Source organism: Bos taurus, chromosome 19, assembly GCF_002263795.3.
Source record: "Bos taurus isolate L1 Dominette 01449 registration number 42190680 breed Hereford chromosome 19, ARS-UCD2.0, whole genome shotgun sequence".
Classification (NCBI taxonomy): Eukaryota; Metazoa; Chordata; class Mammalia; order Artiodactyla; family Bovidae; genus Bos; species Bos taurus.
Window position 1 is genome coordinate 14,198,465 of NC_037346.1, and position 19,040 is coordinate 14,217,504.

The 19,040-nt window shown below is 43.6% G+C and overlaps 1 protein-coding gene across 3 annotated transcripts in view; it reads right to left on the reverse strand.

Annotated features, from left to right (window-relative positions):
* Positions 1–1,999: 1,999 nt before the first annotated feature.
* The window catches only part of LOC515676 (keratin-associated protein 10-6), a 34,025-nt gene continuing 16,984 nt past the window's right edge, over positions 2,000–19,040 (reverse strand). Inside the window, exons 8-13 of one of the 3 annotated variants that reach the window (XM_002695644.7) lie at positions 18,779–18,880; positions 11,721–11,828; positions 5,991–6,092; positions 4,684–4,794; positions 2,444–2,583; positions 2,000–2,268 (exon numbers count right to left, since the gene is read on the reverse strand). In XM_002695644.7, the coding sequence (XP_002695690.2) occupies positions 2,233–2,268; positions 2,444–2,583; positions 4,684–4,794; positions 5,991–6,092; positions 11,721–11,828; positions 18,779–18,880 (599 nt within the window). In that variant the 3' untranslated portion in view covers positions 2,000–2,232. Of the gene's footprint in view, positions 2,269–2,443; positions 2,584–2,828; positions 2,997–4,683; positions 4,795–5,990; positions 6,093–11,720; positions 11,829–18,778; positions 18,881–19,040 lie in introns of those variants that run through there. The other 2 variants (XM_010815784.4, XR_009491647.1) reach the window with 2 other exon arrangements.

Consider the following 19,040-nt stretch of genomic DNA (forward strand, 5'->3'; position numbering starts at 1 on the left):
AAGTGAGCACTTGAAATGTGGCTTGTGCAACCAAGGAGCAGGAGGGTTTTACCTTTATTTAGTCAGCTGTTAAGTCATTTCAGTTTACTTTTAGAAGCAGATATTCAGCTGAGTCATTGGAAACATTTAAGCATGTTTGAAACAAATTTGGTACTTGAATCTTCTTTTTCAACTGAACATTTTATGAAATCTAAACACAGGTCAAGAATTTTTGATGAAAATTCAAAGCCCAGATTGAGATACACTATAAATGGAAAATACACACTGGACTTCAAAGATTTAGTGTAAAAAAAAGAAAGCAAACTCTCTCAGTAATTTTTTTTTTGCACTGACAACATGTGAATGTTGAGCTAAATGTTAATTTTACCCATTAAAAGAAAAAGAAAAGAATTTAGTTGTCAGTCACTACTTTGGGCATCCTCCTCCAGACCAGAAGTCCAACAAGGCCCTCAGCTACTCTACCATCTCCAGAGATCATGTGTTTTGGAGTGTGCTAGCTTTCCATTTCGTGTGGGAAGGTCAGAGGGTCCCTGTGGGAAGTGCTATTTAGACAACACGACTGGCCTCATCCAAGCTTCAGTGTGTGTGGTAGACCACAGGAACTTTGGTTGGAGTCCCAAAGTGAGGTGAGGTGGGGCTTGGAGCCAATCCCAAGGAAGCAGGAGGCATGCACTTTGAGGAGAGAAAGTGGGAGGGGACGGTGGCCAGGAGGTAAAGAAGTAAACACAGACAGACAATGGGAGCCGGGATTTCATCAATGCCAGCCAGGGTGGATGGCAGCTGGATTGAAACAGGGAGTCATAGGACTTGCCTGGTGGTCCAGTGGTTAAGATTTTGCCTTCCAATGCAGGTGGTACATTGTGGATCCCTGGTCAGGGAACTAAGATCCAACATGCCTTGGGGCCAAAAAACCAAAACATAAAACAGAAGCAATATTGTAACAAATTCAATAAAGACTTTAAAAAAGTGTCCACATCAAAAAATCTTAAAAAAAAAAAAACAAAAAAGGAAATATGAAGTCAAGGTATAGTTGCGTGACAAGTAGAGAGATTCAGTAGCAAGGGAGACTTGTACCCACTGGAGATAACAATTAGAGAAGTCTCTGATGCATAAGAAGGGGTGGTAGCCAGACTGTATGAGGAGGCCAGTTAAGCTTTAGTCGTGACTGACTCTTTGCGACATCGTGGACTATAGCCACCAGGCTCCTCTGTCCATGGGATTCTCCAGGCAAGAATACTGGAGTGGGTTGCCACTTCCTTCTCCAGAGGATCTTCCTGATCCAGGGATCAGACCCCCATCTCCTGCTTGGCAGGCAGGTTCTTTACCACTGAGCCACCAGGAAAGCAGGAAAGCCCAAAAAGCAGAGTAAATGAGAACAAATATACAGGGATAGAAAAGGAGGGAAATTCTATTACAAGTTGCAAACTTGCCACTTTTTTCTTTCTAAAAGATATTGATTTACTTTTGGCTCCATCAGGCCTTGGTCGTGGCTCTTGGGTCTTTGTTGCAGTTGGTGGGCGTCTCTCTAGTTGAAGCATGTAAGCTCCAGGGTGGCATGCGGGACCTTAGTTCTCTGACCAGGAACTGAACCCATATTCCTCACATTGGAAGGCAGATTCTTAACCACCAGATCACCAACAAAGTCCTACAGCTCTTTTCTTAATGAAAGATGTGGCGAGAAAGATGGTGAGACTGGAATGGTGGAGGTTGGAGTGAGAGGTAGATGACATGGGTGTTTGAAGAAAGAGAAGTGTGACATTGTCATCTTGGTGGTTGGGAGAGTGAATTTTCTTGGGAGAAAGTGTGGATAGATATCCAGGCAGTATTGAGTGCCTGGGCTGGTTCCAGGAAAAAGGATGAGGAGGAAACAGGCCATGAATTGTGATGGATAATGAAAAAGAGAGAAGGTCTGTGGATTGCGGTTAAATACTCGTTTGCGGTGGAGGTCTTAATGTAAGTGAACTAGAAATCTTACATAGAAAGAATGACTTACATAGAATGATAATTCCACAGAAATCATTTTATTCAGAAAACAAGATAATTTTAGAAGCAGTCACGCCATGAATCATCAAACAATTGCCAGAATTCAACACTTAAAACTGAGTTATTTTGTTATTGAGTTATTGAGTTATTCCACATCCTGTGATCCTGGGGTTCCGGAAAAGACAGTAAGAAAACACAGACCTCAGAATAAAGATACATTTGGAAACAATTACTGAAGGAGGCCAAGGTTCATTTATCATCCAAAGAGATAGTGAAGTCCAGATCCTAAAACACAAAGATAATTATGTTACTTTCCAGAAATTCCTGCTCTTGGCTACCAACCAGCTTTCTCCACGTGCCACCCAGACTCCCACAAGCAGAGCGGCAGCTGGAGTCCCTTCTGGGCTGGCAAAGGCCAGCAGGGACTCAGCCTCCCTGTAAGTAGCTCCGCTATACTCACAGGGACTTGGCAAGATTTTCCACAGCCATTGCTGCAGCATTTTTGACCCGGGGGACAGGATCCATCTCCTGTGCACCTTTCAGCACAAGTTCCAAACATTCCTTCTGGCACCCTTGGACATGTTCCAGGTCTCTGTTCTGCTGAAAGACAAAACAGACTTTCCATAACCCAGGCTGGCTCTATAGAAGGGAGTGGGACCCAGTGCTGAGAGATAGCTTAAGAGTCTCACTTCCTGAGGGACCTCTAGCCTCTTCCCTTCTTGATGTCCCCATCACCCACCTTTTTCAACTTTGGGGCACACAGGGCTGCTTTGTCTATGGGAAAACACACTGATGACCAACTGCTGTAGCGTCTTGGGAGAAGAGAAGAGAGCCTTGCCACTCACCCCCTTCTTTTGGTTCCAGTTGAAACTAGATAATTAAATCCCAGATCACAAACAGCGTCAGCTTCCCACAGATTCTACACGCCTCCAGGTGCCAACGAACACTGAGTCCCACAGTGAGAAAAATCATCAGGCCATCAGCAGCATCATTCTAGTACAGGGTTCTGATGACTATGTTTGGAAAGAAATAGCAGATGAAAGACAAAAGGCCAGGTTTCAAGTTTTTAAAAGGGAGCTCCCTGGCAGTCCAGTGGTTAGGACTCGGAACTATCACTGCCATGGCCTGGCTTCAATCCTTGCTCGGGGAACTAAGATCCCCAGTCCAGTATCCAGTGCTACTCACACTGGGTCCCATGACCCGGCAGGATCAGCATTCCTTAAGAGCTTATTAGAAATTCGATTCTTGGGCCCCACCCCAGACCTACTGAAACTCTAGGGTTGGGGCAGAGCAATCTGGATTTAACAAGTCTTCCACCCAGGTTATTCTTACACATGTAGATATTGGAGAAACTGCTGTATATCATCCCCCCAAACAGTTTACCCTATTGAGTTGGGGGCATGGAAAATGCAGGCTGGATATTACTTTTGTGCATCAGGTGAAATGGGGGTCGACAATTCCCTTTACTCCGTGTTGGGCAGAGACCTCCTTGATCTGTGGGATTCCCTGACATACTCCTCCATCACACACACACCCCGCTAAAAAACATCTAAGTGTGGTCCTTGAGCCCAAGACAATGGAGAGGTGTGTTAGCAAGCTGTTCTTTGGATTACACATGCAGTCTTAACTCTACAGCCTCCCTAGTTCCCAGGCCACTTTATCTGTTTGTTGGTTGTGCTGCACAGCATGTGGGATCTTAGTTCCCTGGCCAGTGATTGAACCCGTGCCCCTCTGCATTGGAAGCTCAGAGTCTTAACCACTGGACAACCAGGGAAGTCCCTCTCAGGCCACTTTGATTCACCCACCAAAATTATAGCAGCGGTGCTCGACCCTAGCCTTCAGTCAGGAAAGTAAGGGAACTGAAGGTTCTGCGGGGAAAGCGCACCTGCCCGCCACTGCTGGCAAGTATCAGCCTGGATCATGAGGTAAATGGGAGAGTGCACAGAGTAGTTTAGGATAAGCTTTCGTCATCAAGATGTATTAAAATAGAAAAATGTTAAAATAGCCAAGTTGAGAAAAATCAAAAGTTGCAGAATAATACATGTGGTGTAATATTTATATGACAGAATGTGTAACTCTATCATGCTCATGAAATCTCATATATGTATAAACTTATAAAAACAAGCAAGAAGAGATTAAAAACCAAATCAAGTTCATTATGACCTCTGGGAAGGGAAGAACGGAATAGGAAAAAAGACACTTGTTCAAGTGGTTTCAAGTGTCTTTGAAATGTTTATCTAAAATAAAGATATGAAGCAAATATAGAAAAATGTTAAAAAAAAAAAAAGAGAGAGAGAGAGAATCAGCCTAGGCAGGTGTACATACCAGTGGACTGAATGAATGGACCTGAGTGTCACACCGGTGTGTTTGAGTATGAGACATCGGCTAACTTGTTCGTAACTGTGTTCTTTTCAGCCCTTGTGGAAGAATAATTTGGTACCTGAACGTTATTTCACTTTTGTGTTAAGAGTATTTCCAGCCTTTTCAAGTTTTCCAATACTTCTAAAGCAAGATATTATCAATCCGTCTTCATGGTCTTCTAGACTTGGGACACGGGGCATCTTTTCCTACTCTGTCGGAGGCTCTTTTGGCCCCATTATAGCAGCCTCCTCTCTCTATGTGCAGTGGGTCTGATAGCCACTGTCCTAGCAAGGCTGAGCATTCAGTGGGTCAGGGACATGGAAGCCTTGCAGCTCTTACCTTGCCGGTCCTGGGTGGGTGAGCAGACACGGCCACATCCATTGCTGACACATCGGCTTCCTGCCGGGCAGTCCCGGTGTCCTTGGCATTGGTCCAAGCAGATACCTACCCCTAAAGAAAATTCAGTGGAAAACTGTTAAGACTGGCAGGATAGCAGGGAAGGGCTGTGAGAAGCCTTGCTTGTTTTAAAATTTATTAAATTCAAAAAATATAGACAAGCTATCTACATATTTTGCATGATCATGAAAGTAGTACATTTCAAAAGTTTTAAAACAAAAAGTTCTCAACTATATAAAGTAAAAAGAAAGTCTCTCTTTCCCCCAGCCCATTCAGCCCATTTCCCAGGAGTTATCTCCTATTTCCTGTAGCTCCTTCTGGAATCTTCTCTGTGCTTTTACAAAGATAAAGGCAAACACACCAATAATGCACAGATGTACACACACAATGCAAGGAGATGTTTATCTATTAAATTACAAATATGTGGCATGAGACTATATATATTTTTGGTATTGAAAGATGTCTTCACTAGGCAATTTAGCAATGTATATCAAAAGCTTTCAAATGTAATTTGCCCATTCCATGTTTGGGAATTTATCCTATGAAATGTGATTTAACTCAAGGACATTTATCTTGTACTTGTTATTAAAAAGTAACTCAAAACGATAGATTATCTAATTCTTCAATAGTAGAAGAGGGTATGGAAATAAGGCATATCCACATACTGGGAAACAATGAAGCTTTTAAAAATGTGTGATAGAATTGTGTTTATTGATTAGGGGTGGTCTAAGACACCTTTGTAAAAATCATATATCCTGGATTTTTGTTGATTTGTTTGTACATCTGTCTCTGCTACTATGAGGTCTTTAAAGATGGAGATCTCTGCTTTGCTATCTCCCAGCGCTCAGCACAGTCCCAGGCATGCAGTAACCACAAAAATCAACGTCTATTCCCTGTGAAATCTGAAAAAATATATCTGTGTGCGTATGAAATATGGAAGCTTTTATTGTAAATGCTAACACGGTTATCTGAGTAACGGGATCATGGAACATGTATCTTTCTAACTAGTAGTATTTCTGAGTGTTTTTTTTTTTTTATAATGAACATTATAAGCTGTATAACAAAATAAAAGGAGTTTCAAAAAATTAGGACACAGCTCTGTGACATGCTTTTCCCTCCGGAAGGACAAGCCTGAATGTGGAGACCATGGGAATTAACCATCTAAGGAGGGAAGTCAGGGCAGAGCTAAGCACACAGTCTCCCTGGGTTGTGTGGGGTCTGGGGACCTGGGCAGGGCTGGGTGTTATTACCTGCTGTGCGGACTGGAGAGCAGATGCGACTGCATCCCCTCCTGATACATCGTTCTCCAGCCCCACAGTCCCAGTGTCCTCGGCAGCGTTGCACACAGATTCCTAACGTCAGAAAAGGATCAGTGAGTTGGTGGGAATGTAAATTGGTACAGCCACTGTGGAGAACAGGATGGAGGTCACTGTATCCAGTGGCCTTTGGTTCAAAGGAATGTCTCCTCTTTAAGCGACTTGACTAAATTTGCTGCTTGTGCTTCTAGAGTCACGTGGCTCAGTGGTAAAGAATCCTCCTGCCAGTGCAGGAGATGCAAGAGACACGGGTTTGATCCCCGGTTTACTCTTGCCTGGAAAGTCCCACGGACGGAAGAGCCTGGTAGGCCGCAGTCCATGGGGTCTCGAGGAGTCAGACGCAACTGAGCGACTTCACTTTCACTTTTCACTTTCATGCATTGGAGAAGGAAATGGCAACCCACTCCAGTGTTCTTGCCTGGAGAATCCCAGGGACGGGGCAGCCTGGTGGGCTGCCGTCTATGGGGTCGCACAGAGTTGGACATGACTGAAGTGACTTAGCAGTAGCGGCAAGGAACTAAGATCCCACACACCTTCTGGCCAAAATAACCCAACATAAAACAGAAGCAATGTTATAACAAATTCAATAAAGACTGTAAAAATGGTCCACATTTTTAAAAAATCTTTTAAAAAATAATTTAAAAAAGAAAGAAAATCATTCAGAGGAACAAAGATTTGATCTAGGGATCTTTCTTGAGGGCAAAGTGGGGGAACAATTGGGGATGTAACTTGTTAAGGGACCTCTCAAGTTTTCTTCTGATCCAGCTGTGCAGAGAATTGAGCAGAATGGTTGCTAGGGAGATGGCGGGGGGTGGGATAGGATGCCATGAAAGAGTGAGCCAAATTAAAAGGAATATGCAACCAAAGCCTTTTTAGGGGACGGGGAATGGGGTCCCAGAAATAGAAGGCAAGAGGAGGAAATGTCAAGTCCTAGCAGCTTGCAGAGAAATGGACATCTCTGATCAACAGTGAGACTGGCACCCTTGTGGCTTTGAGAAACCAATCTGATGTGGGCAGCAGCTCACTGCCAGTGAGTTTGGCTGGGAGACCTTGGCTTGGGGTTCTGGACAGAGGCCCCCAGGCCCGACGGGAGGAGAGTTCAGGTCCCAGGTTTCCAGCTCCTGGCTCCTGTCTCGAGGATGGTCTAACCTGCACATCCTAATTCTCTGGTCTGGTGGGACTGTTCCATGAATGAGCTCATCTCCTATAAGATTTCCAGAGCTTTGCCATTAAGGGAAGAGAAGAATAAGTAATCCCTGCGAAAGCTCTGCAAGTTGAGCCTGTGTGCTCACACCAGCTTCCTGTAGCATCTACTTATTATCCAGGATAGACTTGTCATCTAAGATGTGGAGTTTCTTACACAAAGAAAGTCATCTGAGAGTAGAGGCTGATCCGTATCCAACAGACTATGTGTCAAAGCTGAGTCTCATCTGTTCCTTTCCAGTTTTTATTCCATTTCCCTCTTCTGGGTGACCCGAATTAAATTAGCCAGGTTTAGAGAATCCCAGGGATCGGGGGGCCTGGTGGGCTGCCGTCTATGGGGTTGCACAGAGTCGGACATGACTGAAGCTACTTAGCAACAGCAGCAGCAGCAGCAGAGGGATAAAAGGTATAAGTGGAGTGAACACTAAGATTCTTTTCACTTGTCCCAGCTCCCATGAGTTCAGGCACAGGGTGGCCCCATGCAAGGAGTCACTGGTTATCTGAGCACATATGCTTTGCCAGAAGTTTATACTGTGAAAATGTGTTAAGGAAACCTAACTCAAAATCGGAGTGGGGATGGGACGAGAGTTTGGGGGAGAATGAATACATGTATATGTGTGGCCAAGTCCCTTTGCTGTCTACCGTAACATTGCTAATCAGCTATTGTGTTGTGTTAGTTGCTCTGTCCTGTCTGACTCTTTGCAACTCCACGGACTATAGTCCTTCAGGCTCCTCTGTCCATGGGATTCTCCAGGCAAGAATACTGGAGTGGGTTGCCATGCCCTCCTCCAGGAGATCTTTCCAACCCAGGGATCGAACCCAGGTCTCCACATTGCAGGCAGATTCTTTACTGTTTGAGCCACCTGGGATTCCAATCAGCTATACTCTAATATGAAATAAAAAGTTCAGAAAACAAAGAGTGAGGAAACCACGAAGGGAGGGCTCGCACACAGGTACCACTCAAGGCAGCTTGTATTCTTCAGCAGGAAAGAGGAAGATTTCCTGTTTGCTGGCAACTGGGAGCCGCCCTTGCCTGCAGCCAATGAGAAGCCACCACCACTTCAGACTCTCACTGTCCTCCAATGAACTTCTGTTCAAAACAACCCTTCCCAACTTTCTCCTGTCCTCTATAAAAATGCTGCTGTCCTTCGCTCTCCTGACTTGCCCCTAGTTACCACACTTTTCTTGTTTCTAATTCTAAATCCTCTGCTATTCTCAAAAAAACTTGATTTTGCTGGCTGAATTGTTTACCATTTTCTTGTAAAAGGCTGACAATACTGTATAAATTCATATATTTCGTTTAGTCCTCACACTGTGCAGTAACAGAGATATCATTTACTGGGTTTCCTTGATGTGGAACTGAGGGTAATAAAATATTACATACGGGCTTCTCTGGTGGTGCAGTGGATGGGCGTCTGCCTGTCAAAGCATGAGCTATGGGTTCTTATCCCTGGTTGAGGAAGATCCCACATGCCATGGAAAACTAAGCCCATGCGCCACAGCTGCTGGGTCTGTGCTCTACAGCCCAAGAGCCACCACTAATGCACCGGTGTGCTGCAGCTACCGAAGCCTGAGCACCGAGAGCCCCTGCTCTGCAACAAGAGCAGCCACGCCAACAAGCCCACACACCACAGCTGGAGGAAGCCCGTGCAAAGCCAGGGAGACCCAGGGCAGTCAAAAATAAAATGAATAAATAAACAAATTTTTAAAAAAAATTACATACCTTTCCCGCGTGTCCCCAGAACAACATTTTGAAATAAATTCCTAATTGCATGATGTGTTGCTTCTTACTGACAGTGTTTCCTGTTACTCCATTCTTTTCCTATTGTTACGTTTTGTTTTAAGAAAGTATGTGCTATGGTCAGGACCAAATACAGATCTACATTAGCTCATTGAGCCATCACCATATCCTCTGACATAGGTGTTGACCCACACAACAGCAGAGGAACTCGAAGTTAAGCAACTTGCTCCGAACCCCACATTGGTGAGCTGCAGAGGTAGAATTTGAAGTTTCTGGAGCCTTGCCCTCCACCTCCTTCTATGCCAAGAACAGACCTGGGGTCAATCCTGACTCAGCCACTCATTGGCTTTATAACCATGAGCAATTCACGGTCACTTAGACCCAAGAAACTTCAGTTTCTTCATCCAGTATAATAAGGAGGTATGTAAAATCTAGTGAGAAGAAACAGCATTGAAGTATTGCTTAGAATAGCAACTGTAAACAAAATCCCACCTGAAATGCCCACTAGAAGGAGATTTACTGAGGTGATGTAGTATATTTTATATGGTGGGATAGAGGAAATTTAGTTAAATAAATAAATTTATTGAATTTAATAATTAAATATGTGAAATAAAGTAAAATTAACTATATTAAGTGTTGACAGTGAAAGATGCTCCCATAAAACTTGAGTGACAGAAAAGTATGGGGTGACTTCTGGGGGTTAAAAATATAATAATGGTAAATATTATTAATAATTAATAAATGCAAATAATAAGTATAATGATGTAGAAATGTTCATTATTTTCTAGGCAGTCAAAATATTATGATTATATAAGCATTGTGAGAGAGCTTGTTCTTAGGTAGATTGATAAGGAGTTCAGGGCTCTCCAGCAGGAGAAGAGGACAAACTATTTTTTTTTTTTTAACATTTCTGTGTCTTAGTCACATAAGATGTTTTTTCTTAACCTCTAAGATGTTATTTTTCCTCTATTTCTCCTAAGACTATCTTTTATTAAGCCCAGAGCTAATGGCTTTTTTGGGGGCTCCAAAATCACTGCAGATGGTGACTGCAGCCATGAAATTAAAAGATGCTTATTCCTTGGAAGAAAAGTTATGACCAACCTAGGCAGCCTATTAAAAAGCAGAGACATTACTTTGCCAACAAAGGTCTATCTAGTCAAAGCTATAGATTTTCCAATAGTCATGTATGGATGTGAGAGTTGGACCATAAAGAAAGCTGAGTGCCAAAGAATTGATGCTTTTGAACTGTGGTGCTGGAGAAGACTCTTGAGAGTCCTTAGACTGCAAGGAGATCCAACCCGTCCATCCTAAAGGAGATCAGTCCTAAGTGTTCATTGGAAGGACTGATGTTGAAGCTGAAACTCCAATACTTTGACCACCTGATACGAAGAGCTGACTCATTTGAAAAGACCCTGATGCTGGGAAAGATTGAGGGCAGGAGGAGAAGGGAATGACAGAGGATGAGATGGTTGGATGGCATAACTGACTTGATGGACATGAGTTTGAATAAACTCTGGGAGTTGGTGATGGACAGAGAGGCCTGGCATGCTCTAGTCCAAGGGGTCGCAAAGAGTCGGACACAACTGAGCGACTGAACAGAAAGGTTACACAACACAACAGAACATCTGGCTCAAGGGTATGTTTTTTCTTAAGCTCTGTACTAATGATTATGTAAAACAATGCATCTTGCTTGAGGACATGTTTCTCCTTCTTATCAAAACCTTCTGACTGATCCTGTTCTCTTAAGATGCCTGTTGTGGGAGTGAGTCTGGTAAGACCTTTCTATTGTTAGTAATCAATGCAAAAAAGCATATAAAGCCCCACCCAAACTAGTAAGCGGGACACTCTCTACCGCTTCTGATGTCTATGGCAGAAGATTTCCCTATCACTTTTTCACTGTAGTAAAGCTCTGCTACACAAAAGCTGGAGAAGGAAATGGCAACCCACTCCAGTACTCTTGCCTGGAGAATTCCATGGAGTGAGGAGCCTGGTGGCCTACAGTCCATGGGGTGGCAAAGAGTCGGACACGACTGAGCGACTTCACTCTCTACGCAAAAGCTGAGTGATCAAGCCTTGTCTCTGGCGCTGGATCGAAATTATCTCCTATGGACGCCACAAATCCGACACCGTTCACCATAAGCTATCAATTGTTCAGTCACTAAGTCATGTCCAACTCTTTTTGACTCCATGGACTGTAGTCCGCCAGGCTCCTCTGTCCTGGGATTTCCCAGGTAAGAATAGTGGAGTGGGTTGCCATTTCCTTCTCCAGGGGTTTCTCCCAGACCAGGGATCAAACCTGTGTATTCTGCATTGGGAGGCAGACTCTTAACTACTGAGACACCAGGGAAGTCATAAAAGCATACCATACATATATATATATGTATGTAAAAAAATTATATCATAATCATAGTGTGTATATACATATGCACGCACACATATATAGGCTCATCATTAGTTTCTTACTTTTATATAATGAGTATGACTTGTAAAAAAAAAGGAAATGATTAAAGGTCTTTTTAAGGGATCTTTATTGATGAGATGCCGGGCACCTGGCCCTCTGACCTGTTTTCCCCCTATAAGGGTAAGAGTGGAGGAAGGGGCCCCAAGAACGTTGATGGGTTTCTGTCTCATTTCTGATCAGCAGCACAGTTTTGAAAAGGCCAGGCAGGGCTGGCCCTGGCACACCTGGTTAGGGAACCAGGCAGGGCTCTTCATCTTACCTATTGATGCTTCGGGTGCGGGGGAGCAGACCCGGTTACAGCCTTCGCTGACGCACTGTCTTCCGGCTCCACAGTCCCGATCTCTGAAGCACTGGAACTCACAAATGCCTGCGAGGGAAGATGCATCAGAAACTTAAGTCTCAGAAGCAGGTACTAGGAAGGGGCTGCAGCAGAGAATAAAGGGAACCCTTCTTAAGAGGCAGCATCTGTGTTTTATCACTTTAACAAATTGTGTAATTTACAAAATGTCTACTATTGCAAAAAAGTTCACAATCTATATAGAACTTTTCAGCTTAAAGACTGCTTTCACAATGTACATGACATAACAGAGATGATATTATTCAGAGATGCTGATCCCATGCATCTTTTTGTTCCTGATTCTTCCTAGTTTCTGGCTTTCCAATCCCCACCCACAACCACCACCTCATGGAGTCAATGGCAACCCCTGCTTTGTGGGGAAGGCACACCAGCCTGAAATAAAAAGGCCAGGGCCTGGCAGTGAGTTTTGAATTAGGTTTTGTTGAATTAGACAACAGGCTCTGCTGAGAGAGAAAAGATTTTCTAAATTTCAGAAGCGCCTCTTTGCTTATACAAGGCTTAGAAATCTGAGCAGAAAGAAGACACTGGAGATTATGTGAGTTCTCATCCCATAGAAAATAGGAAAGTCCTTCTGGTCAATGAGGAAGAGAGGGTAAGGAAGTGGGTATCAGAAAGGAAGGAGAGAGTGGGAAGGCAGAAAGAGAGTGAGGGAGAAAGAGGAGGAGAAGGGGAGAGAATATTTATGGAAACAAACATAAACTTGACCTTTTTGTTTCACTCCTAAGAAATATATTCTACAGGAAACATTTCCACTGATGAACAAAACTATAAAATCACGTTCATTATACCATCCTGGGCAATAGCAAAAAAAATGTCAAGCAAATAAAATGATCATCAAATGGTAACTGGTTAAATGAATTAAAGTAAATGTATTCACTAGTCATCATATAATCCTAAAATTATGAAATCTGTCTGTGTGGACATGGGAAAATGTCCACAACTCATGTTAAATTGTAAAAGACATATATTCATGCAGGGCTTCCCTGGTGGCTCAGATGGTAAAGAATCTGCCTGCAATGTGGGTTCGATCCCTGGGTTGGGAAGATCCCCTGGAGGAGGGCAGGGTAACACACTCCAGTATTCTTGCCTGGAGAATCCCCATGGACAGAGGAGCCTGGCGGGCTACAGTTGTGAAGAATCAGACACAACTGAGCGACTAAGCATAGCACAGCACATATGTCATGCATGATAGGATACTTAATACAAGAGAATAGGATATATGCTAATTTATGCAACTGGAGGCCACAATAGAGGGCTTATGCTAATTTCAGTATGGTTCACAGATGACCCAGGCTCTCTCTCATTGTCTATGTGGCTACAGGTAAGTCTTTTCACTACTGTAAGCCTTGGTTCCCTCATTTGTTTAAAAATATCCATTACTACTTCTGAGATTTTTTAAAATCTCAGAACAATCTCAGAACATGCCTGGAAAATAGCAGGAACTCAGAATTTGATGTTTCTTCCCACAGTGACTATGTATCTGTCAAGGAATCAGTTAATGCATGAGGTTGGTAAGTCCTTCCAGACACCAAGTATCGTCAAATAGTAGACGCTGCAAGTTTTCAAACACACGTGGAAACTACTGTACTCAATAAATTACTAAACAGTTTAATAGCATCACTGAGTTAACTGGATAATCAACCACCATGTGGACTGCCTGACACTTTTTACATAATTACAGTGTCCTCATGGGGCGATTTTGAACATTTGAATCCAAACACTTTAAAGTGTTCAGGTCTCTAGGTTGGACTGAAGGCTTGTTAATTGTCCTCCAAACAGAGACCAAGGTGAAAACAGGGGAGGGCCCATGGCAAGGCTGGGATTTCATTGGAGATTTTTGGACTCCGGATATCCTGGTTTTCCACAATCACATGAGAGTGATGCTCCCTTTCCATGAAGGGCATCTTCTGAAACGGCACATATGCGGCTCCCATACTGCCAGGGTCTTTTTCTACCATTTAGTGAGCCCTTGTTATTGTGCCAGTTCTAGGCAAGTGACTCACATCTGTGATCTCATTTATTTGTCACAAGATCACTGGGAGATGGGCCTTCTTAATCTCAATGTACAGAAACCGAGACTCTGGGAGCTTGAGTAACTTCCACAAGACCCCAGAGCTAGAAAAAAGCAGACACAGAATCTGAGACACACAAATCTTTCAAAATAAAGATTTGAAGAGAAGCTTCCTCGTTACCGCTGCCACCTCTCTGTAGCACTAACATCTGTGTTCACCCACGAACCAGGATGGGAGGACAGCCCCAGAAAGCTGCTTCTATCAGAAGACCTTCTCAGGATGACGCTGTGGATCCTGACTAAGGGAAGGGAGGGGAGCTGTGGAGGAAGGCAGGCAGCCAGCAAGACGTGGGGAAGTCCCACCGGGACAGGGCTCGCTTGCTGCAGTTGGGACTTGAGAAAAGAACAGAACACACCATATGACATATGCGGGTCCTTTCTATTCAGCGTTCTGTGCCTTGAGGAAATGAAGAAAGAGACAGAAGTGGTGACTCTTGAAGAGTTCCTCTTGCAGGGAGGCTGTTGAAAAGTGTTCAGGGTTTTTCAAGTAGAGGACACCAGCTTTGCCATGTATTAACAAGTCACATAACTTTACTGACCTCAAACTTCTATGTCTAGGAAATGAGTGTGACACAACAGCTTAAAAAGATGTTACGAGGAATCAAGGCACTCACACTTCCCCCTCATCCACTCCACCCAGGGCTGCCATGTATGGTTTTACAGGTTGTGCACTGCACAACTATGTCTGGTGACAGGATGAGCGGAACTATAATCCATCCCATCTTCATCCTGAAGCCTTCCACCTGGGCACTGCCTCCACCCAGAGAGAAGGGCAATTTTTCCACATGGATAAAGGTATTTGGTCACCAAACTGAGCACCCACTGGACTCTGACCACCGTAAGAGGCCTTTTTCTCATTCTCCCAGAGGTGACATTTGAGCTTGTGGTGATTTCCATCCATCCTTAGTGGCCCAGCCAAAAGCCAAGCAGATGTCTGTCTGTGCGAATGCTCCCTCCTGACCAAGGGAGCCTCGGGGAAGGCATATATCTGGCACTCACCCTTCACTTGTTTCTGGGCTACCATTTATTGAGCACTAAGTGCCAGGCACCTGGCTGCATATTTAGCACAGTCTCACTTAATCCTTAGAATGACCCTGTGAGATAGGACTATTATCCTTGTTTTAGCATGAGTAACTAGCAGCCATCTCAGAGCTGGGAAAAGGAGGGGCCAGGGTTTGAATGCCGTCTGTGTGACTGCAAGCCTCCTCTTACCCTCTACTGCTGTGAAGGCTCTCTGGAGCTAGCAGCCATGTTCTCATGTGAGCTGGGACAATGATGTCAGCCCCAGGACTAGCCTTCCCCATCAGAAGCCCCAGGGCCTCCTGTCCTAGCTCCGCAGAATGGGGCTGTGTGGGTCAGGAGGGGAGTCCCAGGGGAAGTCCCATCAATCAGCCAGACCTGGGGAAATACCCGCCCTGGGACAGAGGCAGCTGCTCCAGTTCACCTTGCAGAGAACAGGACAAGAAGATCTGAGCAGGAAGGAGATTAAGCGGGCAGTGAGGCCATGAGAATGAGCCAGAGTGTGGCCAGCAGCTGCCACGCCAGGGACACACACTTGTGGCCACTTCATGCAAAGATGCAGGGTGGTTTTTTTCCTTATAGTGTGAATGTGGAGGAAAATACAGGCCATGAGGATAATGTCCCATCCTTATTACTTTGGGTGATCAGCTGGGAAGTACAATGGCATTGGATATGAAGAGACCGCCGCTGCCGTTTATTAACTGCCTGATATAGGAGGAGCACATACTGTCCTTGAGGCCTAGTTTCCAAGCACTTGAAATGCGGGTAATAAGATTTGCTTCTTGAAGGTGTAATGAAGATAAAATGCAAAGATGAGGTCTACAGACATTTCTACCTTATCCGCCTTAGCCAGCACCATGTTATGACTGGGGAGGTTATGCAATGGTCAGTGGCAGCCAGCAGATGGCGCCACGGTAGCTCACTCTACAGACCTAGCTCCTGTGCCAGGCGCCCCGGAATCGCCCTTCCTGAAGCACGACAGCTGGGGGCGCTGTTAAGGCACCCCTTGGTCTCCCTGTCTGCAGTGTGAGCCAGGTGACTTAAAGAAGAGGGTGGGCACAAATCACGGTAAAACGAGAACGAGGAACAAAATATATTTGGTTCATTTTTAAGTTTCCTCATCTGGAAAATGGAGGTGAGATGAATACCTACATCTTTCATACCTAAAGTTCTCAAGATTAAACAAAAGAATGAACTTTGAAAAGACCTGACACAGAGGGGTTGCCAAATATGGGTTTTCCCCTTTTTTCCTATTCTTTGGGATGCCAACTCATTGCAAAGGATCATTGAAATAATCCCTAAGAACCGTATCTCAATTGCATGTAGGGACTTCCTTGATGGTTCAGTGGTTAAGACTCCATGCTCCCAATGCAAGGGACCCAGGTTCGTTTCCTGGTCAGGGAACTAGATCCCACATGCTGCAACTAAGACCCAGCACAGGCAATAAATATGTATTAAAAAAAAAAGTCATAAAAAATAAAATTGCATGTAGTTTAAAACAATAAACTCATATGAAATTATTATCATTGTCAAACAGTGAAAACTTAAAACTATATGCAGCATTTCATTTATCCATGAAACTTTTTGACCTAAACAATACAATCCTTGGAAAAGCAAATTAGCCAAGTATGTTTGAATTAAAAAAAACAAGCCAACATACGTGCCCTTTGAGTTAGCAATATCACTTCTAGGAATGTTTCCTAAGGAAAGAATCAAGTTATACACGTCAAGATTTAGTTCCAAGGGGATCCTTTGATAGAAAAGTATTAGAGAAGTTGAAAAGCCCAATGATTAAGGATTAGTAAACAAAATGTGGTATATTTACAATAAAAATGCTTTGAAGTCTTTAAAAAAAATAAAGTTGTATAACACATGTCCACACTTGTGGCAAACTATTCACCACATATTACTGAGTGTTAAAAGATAAAGGAAATTTAAAAAATATATTTGTGGAGGGTGATGCCATGATTATTTGGCACCATACCCCCTGAATATATATGTGGAAGAATATGAATGTACACGTCACTCTGTTTATCTCCGGGTAATAGGAGTATAGGCACACCTTTCACCAGTTTGTTCTGTGCAGACATGCTAAGTTGCTGCAGCCTGTCCTGCTCTTCACGACCCTATGGACTGTAGCCTGCCTGGCTCCTCTGTCTGTGGGATTCTCCAGGCAAGAATGCCGCCTCCAGGGTATCTTCCCAATCCAGGGATTGAACCTATGTCTCTCATGTCTCCTGCACTGGTGGGGGGGGGGGGGTTCTTTACTACTAGCACCACCTGGGAAGCACAATTTGTTCTGTAGTTCCTGCCTTTTCTGCAGTAAGTGTGTATTTCACGTGAAAAATTAAGATTCAGTAGTGGTCTATGGAGAGTCTATGAAATTGCTATATGCTTTGACAATCCACCTATTAAAAATCAGGGAGGACAAAGGAAAGAACATATGAAAAGCAGAGTAAGCTTGGTAAGTAACTTAACTTGATTCAGGGGAAATGAAAGGATGTTGCTTAAAATCAGCTGCTGGGGGCAGAGGAGTGGAGAGGAAGGAAAGGAGGAAATTAGCTAATTTTATTATGTCTGTAACTCATAGTAAGAAACCTATAGATGATAATTAAAAAAAGAGGGGGGCCAAAGAGAAGATTCTTGAGAGTCCCTTGGACTGCAAGGAGATCAAACCAGTCAATACTAAAGGAAATCAACCCTGAATATTCATTGGAAGGACTGATGCTGAAGCTGAAGTTCCAACACTTTGGGTACCCGATGTGAAGAGTCAACTCATTAGAAAAGACCCTGAGTCTGGGAAAGATTGAGGGCAAGAGGAGAAGGGGGTGACAGAGGATGAGATGGTTGGATGGCATCACTGACTCAAGGGACATGAGTTTGAGTAAACTCAGGGAGATAGTGAAGAACAGGGAAGCCTGGCGTGCTGCAGTCCATGGGGTTGCAAAGAGTCGGACACAACTCAGCAACTGAACAATAGCAAACGTAGTACTCTAAGGTCTTGGTATAAGGTAACTATCAGAACAAAACCCATGAAGCTTTCTAAATGCAAGGCATGCAGTAAGAGACAGGGAAAAGGAGAGACAGATGACACAAATAAAATAGGCTATACAATCAATGACTATACACCTGATAAATACATTCACAACAGTAAATAAAATAGCAACCAAAAAAGGTAAGATAAACCTCATGTATCTCTTTCAGAGATGTATATAGAAATAATATGTAATAAAATGATGTCTGGAATTTGCTTGAAAATATCAGGGGATGAGGGGAGGCGGGTGGGATTAGATTTGAAAGAAGGATGACTGCATGTTGATAATGGTTGAAGCTGGGTGATGGGTACACGGTCCATCATTCCACAATGTGTCTGCTTTGTGTGAAGAATTTCCCAAAATAAAAACTGACACTGAAATCTGCTTAGGAACATTCAAAACACCTTAATGAGTAAAAAAAATGTGCAATCACTAACATGTCCATACACAGACAGAGAGAGTAAGTGTGGAAAGATGAACAATGATGTTTCTCTGGGTGATAATATTGTTGGTGTCATTTATATGGTTACATAGTTTTAGATGTAGAGTCTTGTTTTGCAACCATAAATATATATATTTGGGGGGGGAGGGATAAAAAGAAGAGTTGTTCTTAAAAAGAAGTGCCCAGGCTGAAAAAAGTTGAGAATTACGGAATGCAATGAGATCGTGATTGAAGACTCTAAAAGATCTCCTTTTTAAACATATTTTATGATGAAAGCGTTCAAAACCATACTCAAGAGTTAATTGCTATTGAACAATTGCTGAAAAGTTGGGCAGAACAAAGCATATATTCCTGCTGGGACCAGGACATCGGGCAGGGTGCTCAGCCTTACTTGCTTGCGGGGCTGGTGAGCACACGTGGCCACAGCCGTTGCTGACGCACTTCTCTCCTGCTGCGCAGTCCCGGTCTTCTCGGCACTGCTCCACACAGACACCTTGACGATCAGAAAAGACTGGGTTGAGACTCTTAAGCTAAATAAATACTTATAAATGACCATAGCATAAGAACAGCTGCGTATACTTAGATCTAGGACTTTGCTGTTTAGATATGACCTCACATAGAACCTCATCTGACCCTAACAGCAAATAATAGCT